This window comes from Homarus americanus, unplaced genomic scaffold, assembly GCF_018991925.1.
Source record: "Homarus americanus isolate GMGI-L3 unplaced genomic scaffold, GMGI_Hamer_2.0 scaffold57000, whole genome shotgun sequence".
NCBI lineage: Eukaryota > Metazoa > Arthropoda > Malacostraca > Decapoda > Nephropidae > Homarus > Homarus americanus.
The window spans coordinates 17,078-25,919 of NW_024749281.1; the positions used below are offsets into that span (position 1 = coordinate 17,078).

An 8,842-nucleotide genomic window follows, 5' to 3' on the forward strand; every position below is an offset into this window, starting at 1 on the left:
ACGTAGGATATTAGGTTCCAAGTGTCATAAGGCTTACCTGTTATTACACGTGGCAGTTGTGTAGTAAGTCTTATCGAGTGTTGGGAAGAATCCGGATCTGTTTAATGCCGTACCCTCACTCCAGAGTAGGTTGTTCCATAGTCACTAGTTTACGGTGAAGTGATATCTTGGGACGCCACGCTCTACCAGGACCCCATAATTATAAAGCCTCAATTATTGTTCTTCTCATTATCTCATTCAGGGTCAATCATACCATTTATCAGGGTTGTTAATCCGGATCTTTATATTAATGCCGTAATACGCCCTACCTCTTTCAAGTATATCAGGGTTGTTAATCCGGATCTTTATATTTATGCCGTAATACGCCCTACCTCTTTCAAGTCTCTTATCCTTATCTAAGGATCTTCTCAGAAGAACAATAATCATAAGTGTAATTTCCCTAGGTATAACTTGGTTAGTTTCCGGGACTTTCTGGTTATCCACTGCCGTGATATTTTCTAGGGTTATCCACTTATCTTATCTTTTGACCATTAGTTAATTTATCCTATTTTCTTAACAATGGCCACCTCAGGTTTTGATCTCCAGGATTTTATTGAAAATCCTTCCGTAGCTAAATTACGTGTTAATATCCTGAAGAAAGAATGGAAAGAAATAGCCAACTATTATAATATCCCATTTTCACAGCAACTGACTAAGGAAATGTTAAAAAATCATGTGATTGAAGTGCTGGTTCAACATGAAGTTTTAAAAGAATCCGCTGTTGACAGATTAACGCCCATGTCCAAGAAACTTCAACCACTATCCACCACCCCTCCTCACTCAGAAGTTGCTTCAGGTCTGGCTAGCCCTCAAGAAAAAACACAACGAATAGACGCCTTAGAACTAGAACGAGCAAGGTTCGAGTTCCAAATCAAAATGAAAGAACTAGAGTTGGAACAGGCCAAGTTGGAGAAGGAGGCCAAGTTGGAGCAGGCCAAGTTGGAGCAGCAGGCCAAGTTGGAGCCTGAAGAAAGGTCGGAACAGGCCAAGTTGCAGCATGAAGAAAAGGTGGAACAGGCCAGGTCGGAACAGGCCAAGTTGGAGCAGGAGGTTAGACTGAAAGAACTACAGGTAAGAGAGATAGAAGTCACCTTAACATCGGAGTTTAGATCAAAAGAAGTGGCATTAAGAGAGAAACTAGCTGCTTTTAACCCTGCTACTGCTTCTTCCCTTGTTCCCGGGTTTGATGAATCCGATATGGACGGGTCATTTAGGACTTTTGAGAAAATAGCCGGGAAAGAATGAGTGGCCAAAGGACCAGTGGGTGTCAGTGTTGGTTCTAAATTATATGGTAGGCTCGTAGAGTTTATAACCTGTTTAGACCAGACTGATACGAGCTATGATAACGTAAAAAAGAATATCCTCACCTCTTATGCTATCACACGCCAGATGGATACCGGCAGAAGTTTCGTAAATAACCAAGTAATTTTCCCACCTTTGTTGTTAGGTTGCTCAAGAAACCTTAGGTTTTAAAGTGGTTAGAGGCTACAGAGACCTCCACATTTCAGGATTTGTTAAATTTGGTAGTCCTGGAGGAGTGGAAGAGCAAGATACCATTTCACATCTTGAAGCATGTGGAGGAGCGTGGAGAAGTTAATTTTGGGCGTGCTGCTGAGCTGGCTGATGCGTACGCTTTGTTGGTGGAGTCACTGGGCAGTAGAGAACGTGGTACTTCCCGACATGTTAGGTCCTCCTCTGATGATAACCTTGGGAACGTGAGTGGTAGGTCGAAAGGTCCCACACCTACTCCCCCAGATGCAACCAAGCTTACTTGTTCTTACTGTAAAAACCCAGGCCATACGATCCAGAATTGTAAACACCCAAAGTGTCGAATTGCTAAAAGTAGTTCCCTGGATCCCAAATCCAAACCAATAGCAAACACCAATGTGGAAAGGCCCCATCAGGATCTCTTCTCTTCATTCACCTATGAGGGAAAAATTTCAATCATGGAGGGGTCTCGTTCTTTCCCTATTCGTATACTACGTGATACGGGCGCAGCACAATCTATCCTCCTGTTTAACGTCATTCCTGATATACCTACCGCATTTACTAATGAGAGTGTTCTAATTTCGGATCTCTCATCCCATTCTTCCTATCCTTTAGCTAAAGTGCACCTCCAATGTCCCTTGATTACTGGGGAAGTGCAAATAGCCATAAGGAAAGACCCAATGCCTGTGTGCGGCATTCATTTATTATTGGGTAATGACTTGGTAGGAGATCTAGTGGTTCCTAACATAAAGACAGTCTACTCTCCCTTACCTGTCAACTCCACCACTGACCTTAAAGAAACTATTCCTCATCTTTTCCCATCTTGTGCTGTCACCCGGTCACAGAGTGTGCGAAATGGGCCCTCTTCATCTAAAACCACCTCTAATATCTTCCTACCCACAGAAGATCTGTACAATAAGACCATTAGTAAGGAGGAGCTCGTTAAAGCCCAACAATCTGATCCATCTTTGACTAAACTTCATCATACAGCAGTTGAGGGTAAAGATTTTAACACCCTTCCGTGTTTTTATTATCATGAAGGGGTTTTGATGAGGGCCTATAGGCCCCCTGAGCTTGCCCATCTAGACACGTGGTCTGAAATACATCAAGTGGTAATTCCCACCTCAGTCAAGAGACCGGTAATTGCCCGCTGCCATATTGATGGTATTTCAGGACATTTAGAATCCTGAAAACATATAAAAAGCTCCTCAACACTATTATTGGCTGGACTTAGGAAGGATGTGTCAAAATACCTAAAATCTTGTCATATTTGTCCAAATGTTGGAAAACCAAATGAAAGTATACCAACCAGCTCCATTAAAGCCCATCAGTATTTTTTCTACCATTTGAAAAAGATTGTTTGTGGATTATTGTGGGCCCATTACCAAAAGACTAGAAGGAAATCAATTCCTGCTCACAGTTATAGTTTTCCAGTACACGTTATCTGGGGCTTTTCCTTAAAAGCATCACTTTACAAGAAAGCAATAATCAAACATCTTTTTCACTTCAGTAGGCATTCCTAAAGAGATCCAATCCGATCCAATCCGATCAGGGCACCAATGTTACGAGCAATCTTTTCAAACAGGTGATGAAAGACCTCAGTGTGGACCATTGTACATCTTCGGCTTACCACCCACAATCCCAAGGTTGCTTGGAACGGTTCCATCAAACTTTCAAATCAATGCTCAAAAAATACTGTATAGAACACCAAACGGAATGGGATGAAAGCATAGACTTGTTACTCTTTGCCATCAGGGAATGTCCCCAGGAGTCATTGGGTTTCTCCCCGTTCGAGTTACTATATGGGAGACAAATAAAGGGACCCCTTAAAATAGTAAAGGAGCAGTGGTTTGACACTCCATCTATTAAGCCCGCAACAGTTTCCCAATACATTGACACTTTAAGGGACAAATTAACTGAAGTCCGAACCATTGCTCAGTCAAACTTAAAAAAGTCCAAGAAAAAATGGTGAAGACAACCTAAATTGGATAAAGATCATTTTCTCAGGTGACAAAGTTACTCTTTCTACCCATTCAGGCTCTCCTTAAAAGCAGTTTACTGGTCCCTATATAGTTGCTAATAAACTATCTCCTCTCAACTATAGTCCATATACTGATCGCAGAAAGATTCACAACTTGTTCACATTAATCTCATGAAACTTTGCAAATTCCAGGCAGTCAGAGGAAGACATCCCAGAGGCTATAAGTCAACCTGTATTGCATTCGGTTTTGTCAGGGCCGGAGCCGGAGACAGAGACAGATGACATGGACCTATTGGAGAATTTAGACTTCCCTCTACCTAAAGAAAACCCTACTAACAGTCACATACTCAACAACTTGGATGAGTATTTTTCTGTTCTGAATCCATCTCAAGCAAAAGATCTCACTAAGTTATTATCAACATTTCCTAAAGTTACATCAGACCTCCCAGGTTTTTGCAATATACTTAAACATGATATTAAGCTAATCTCGGATGATGTACAACCCATTAGGCAATCAGCCTATCGACTAAATCCACAAAAAAAAGAGATTATGAAAAAGGAGGTAGATTTTTTGTTAAAACATAACTTAGCTGAGCCTAGTACCTCCCCCTGGGCTTCACCTTGCCTTCTCATTCCAAAACCCGATGGCACTTTTCGTTTCTGTACCGATTATCGTAAAGTAGACGGTCACTATCTCCAGACTCCTACCACCCTTTACCTTTGATTGAAGATATAGCGAACCAGCATAAGGCTGTTCAAATTTATCAGTACGGTGGACTTATTGAAGGATATTATCAAGTGGGACTCTACGGATAGAACTAAAAATAATCTCGGCATTTATATCCATTTGGTCTTTTTCAATATTTGGTTATGGCGTTTGGCTTTTCTAATGCTCGGCCACACATTCAAGAGGGCCATCAACTTCCTAATTCAAGACTTGGGTGGGACGTTCGCCTACCTGGATGACCTGGTGGTGGTGTCGGACAGCTGGGACGAACATCTGGTGCGTTTGGAATACTGTTTGCACGACTGCAAGACTGGATTCACCATAAGCCTGGCTAAATCTGCTTTTGGCCGGGCCTCAGTGACTTACCTGGGACATATCGTTGGGCATGGTATGGTGAGACCCAAGGACGCAAACGTTAAAGCCATCTTGTCCTTCCCCACTCCAAGGACGAGGAAGGAACTCATGCGCTTCCTGGGGATGTGCAGCTACTACCGTCGGTTCTGCAGTAACTTCTCCAGCGTGGCCGGACCCCTCACAGACCTTACCAGTTCTGCGGTCCCTTACATCTGGAACCAGAAGTGCGACCAGTCTTTCCACCGCCTCAAAGCCTTCCTTGCCTCCAAGCCTGTAGTCCAACCCCCTGACTACACCTCGCCCTTCCATCTGCAAATCGACGCTAGGGGTGTCGGAGTGGGGGCTGTTCTCCTACAACCCGACCCAACCACTGATGTTCTTCACCCTGTGGCATATTACTCCGCCAAGTTGAAAAAACATCAGACCAACTACTCGACCATAGAGAAGGAGGCCCTGGCTCTGGTGTTGGCAATAAAGAAGTTTGAATGTTACCTCAGTCTTGCCACTCAAACAACCTAGTCTTCACCGACCATAACCCACTCACGTTCATCAAACCAACAAGACCTCAACCAGCAGAATCCTCCTTTGGAGCTCTCCTCCTGGCCTGTCACAAGTCCCGGCACAGGGGTCGACAACTGATTACCAGACTCCTTATCCCGAGCTCAGTGGAAATGCAGCAGCTACTCTCCAGACGCACCAGGTGATCACACTCGCCCAGCGCTACGGAGGTCTTTGGAGGGGGGGTGTTACGAACCCCTCCACCCAGCACTACGAAGCACGCCATCTATTGTCCTGATCTACCTACCCAGCACCACGAGCAACGCCATCTAGGGACGAGACACGTGTATGACTCGTCTTAGTTACCACTCCGAGGTTTCCCTTCTCCATATCCTGGGTTGCGTCACCTCCTCAAAGTCTTCTTTGTCAGCTCCAATTCGAGGAGAGGGACTTGGCTCTGGGAAGTGACCACAGGATCATCTATCCTCTAAACCTACGTGCAGTGACTACCTACCGTCTTCTACAATACTCAGCCTTACTCGTCAGCCATCTCAGCTCCTCACTTAAGTACTATTATCTTGTATTAATTTCCCCACGTCCACTTGCTTCGAGATTGTTTTATGTTTATTAATATGTATATACTGTTAATGTTTAGGTTAAGTTTGCTTAAGGGTAATTTATAAGCTGAATATTTTGTTAAGGGATTTATGGTACTCTATTATATACAACGAAAACTCGCATCCTTTGTCTACCCTTTTATAGTCCGATTGTCTTTGTTTTGTTTTTTTTATTGTTGTTACCTGTTGGGATCTGGGTAGACGTATAACCATATTCCCAAATCCCTCAACTCGTAACAGTAACTTTGTTGTTGCTGTAAGCAAACAGTATTAACAGGAAAGCAGGGATGGTAAAACAACAACAAATACCAGATATTATAATAGAGGAAGATTTCTGAGTGGACAAAGGGACCATAGATGCAGTGGAGAACAAGTAGCAAATTAGATGGGTCAGGGAGGGAGAGTTGGTGTACTGTGTTATAATGGAATTTGAAGGTCAGCTACACATGTGTCTATGTAGTATCTTCATGATCTTGTTTGTCTTCTCGGGGACGGATCCAGGATTCTTGGGGGGGGGGGGGTGTGTCCCGGGTCGATTGTCCAGGTGGTTAAGGTAACATGGCTTAATGTAGAGAAGTTTGGGAAACTCTTAAAAAAAAAATTCTTTAAAATATATTAAAGTAATATTTGCATACAATCGTTATTATTTTATTAATAAAAAACTATATTAGATTGTGAGAAAAATCGCATGTACTACAGGAATGCCATGACAGCAGAAGTAAAGCAAGGTTTATTTCTTACAATCGTACTTGTAATTCAGTTTAAACCCTGTGTTGTACAGTACAGTATATTTACATGTTTACAATTAATGTTAACTCCCCTTTATACCATATGTGAGACTATTTCTGGTTAGAATGATGGCTAAGAAATACTGGTAAAACATTATTGACACACAGAACGTATCTCTTAGTTTCTTCTGAATAAACCGTCTTGCAACTTTGATGTTATAATGGCTGCTGACTATCTTGGTCCATGTGTCCTGGGCAGAATTTCGGATAAAGGGTTGTCAACCTGTAATACAGTAGTGATAGTGACAGTGAGGATATGGACTTTGAGGGGTTTGTCTGGGAGGCCCTGCAAACCTCTGCGAGTAGTGAAAGTGATTCACCGGACGGGAACTAATCTGCCCTCTGCCTCGGAACCAGCCGCCATCCACGTGTGCCGACCCATCTTTTCTACTAACATAAGTGTTACAAAACCTAATATTATTGATATTTCTCTTAAATATAAATTGTGTGTGCATACCATCGTAAAATTTAGATGTTATTTTTTACTACAAGGTAGGTATTGGGGGTCGGCCCAGTCTCTATTTCAATTAATCCCACATGTTCTGTTATTTCGTTTATGCGTTTCTCGTTTTACGCGGGCCTCGGCAGGTTCAATTGACAGCGTAAATGCAGACTATACTGTACATCTTTTTCCTCTTTATGTTAAATTTATTAAACTTTTTAACTTACTCACTGGACTCAAGTTTCTCGTGCAAATTTTATTCTTTGTTTTGGTTGTTGTAATCTTTATATTCAAATTTTCTTCCTAAACATTTGCTTTTTTTTTTCTTTCAACATTACCAGAGAGGAGATAAAATGGTGTGTGTGTGTGTGTGTGTGTGTGTGTGTGTGTGTGTGTGTGTGTGTGCAATTTTTTTATCTACCCCTCACTGTCTGTTCCTCGTGATGGATAAAGTGCTGTATCGATAGCCGTTAAGTAAAAATTATCCTTAATAAAATAAAATGAGTGTGTGTTATGTTGTGTTGTGTTGTTATAAATATGTGAAAATAAAACCTGACAGTTTGTACAAGACCCGCTGAAAGTTGTTGATGTTATAAGACTGTGGGGGGGGGGGGGGGGTTCCTTTCTTGTAGGGTGATTTCTGGGTTATTGTATTCACTCATACCAAGCGTTGATCTTGCTTTTTAATGAGCTTTACTAAATATTGAATATCCATATTAAATTTTTTTCGATCTCGTTGAAGAGATTTCAAGCAGTGTTTTGATGGAGTTTTATCGGGGATGAGAAGCCAATCTTGGTTGTCTTTTGTTTCCACATACATTTTAGTGGAGAATTTTGTCCAATACTCATAAAACTTATTGACATTTTTTAATGTGGTGCTGCTTCCTCCGAAGCTTGGTGGTGGCAGGTTATCGGTGTTTTCTTTGCTTTTCATCTCCCACTTAGAAATCTCTTGGAAGAGTTTTCGGAAAACTGTATGAAACCCGGTGTCGGAGTCTGGGGGGCCGGAGTAAGACTTACTTGAACAGTGAACCCATAAGTTCACAGTTCCCTGGGATTCGCATTGGGAAGTGGGCGTTTCTTTTTATATCTTCTCCAATTTCTGGGATTTCTTCTTCTCCTGTTTCTGGGATTTCTTCTTCCCCCAGTTCTGGGATTTCTTCGTCTCCCAGTTCTGGGGTTTCTTCGTCTCCCAGTTCTGGGGTTTCTTCGTCTCCCAGTTCTGGGGTTTCTTCGTCTCCCAGTTCTGGGGTTTCTTCTTCTCCCTGTTCTGGGATTTCTTCTTTTCCCAGTTCTGGGATTTCTTCTCCTCCCAGTTCTGGGATTTCTTCTCCTCGTTCTTCTGAGAGTACTTCTCCTCGCTCTTCTGAGAGTAGTACTTCTCCTCGCTCGTCGGAGAGTTGTTCTCCTCGCACGTCTGAGAACTATTTTGGCCACACTGAACTTCGTTCAGAGCGACATACGCAGCCTGTATCCTTTGGAATGTCTTGGTGGCTTCACGGTCGTCGGGGTTCTTGTCTGGATGGCATCGCCGTGCCAGATGAAGGTAGGCCTGCCGGATCTCCGTTGGGGTAGCGTTGCTGGTAACATCTAATACTTGCCGATGGGAAGTCATTTTGAAACAATATTGTCAAGTTGCAGTACTGCGAATAGGAGGTCAATTTGAAAAACGGCTTCCAAATTCAAAGACAACTTGGAATATTTAGCATCGCTCTGTAGTGAATATAGTTTTAAATGTGTAGTTTTAAGTGTATAGTGAAGACAGCTTAAAGTGTATAGTAAGGATAGTTTTAAGTGTATAGTGAAGACAGTTTAAAGTGAGTAGTAAGGATAGTTTTAAGTGTATAGTGAAGACAGTTTAAAGTGTATAGTGAAGACAGCTTAAAGTGAGTAGTGAGGATAGTTTTA

General features: G+C 42.3%; 1 protein-coding gene across 1 annotated transcript; it reads right to left on the minus strand.

Moving 5' to 3' along the window:
• Positions 1-8,018: 8,018 nt before the first annotated feature.
• LOC121853328 (protein CAJ1-like) lies at positions 8,019-8,549 on the minus strand. The gene has a single exon (XM_042347390.1). The coding sequence runs from the start codon at positions 8,547-8,549 to the stop codon at positions 8,019-8,021; it is 531 nt and encodes a 176-aa protein (XP_042203324.1).
• Positions 8,550-8,842: the final 293 nt, after the last annotated feature.

Coding starts and splice junctions, on each gene's coding strand:
- LOC121853328 (XM_042347390.1), bottom strand. CDS start 8,549: ATGACTTCCCATCGGCAAGTATTAGATGTTACCAGCAACGCTACCCCA.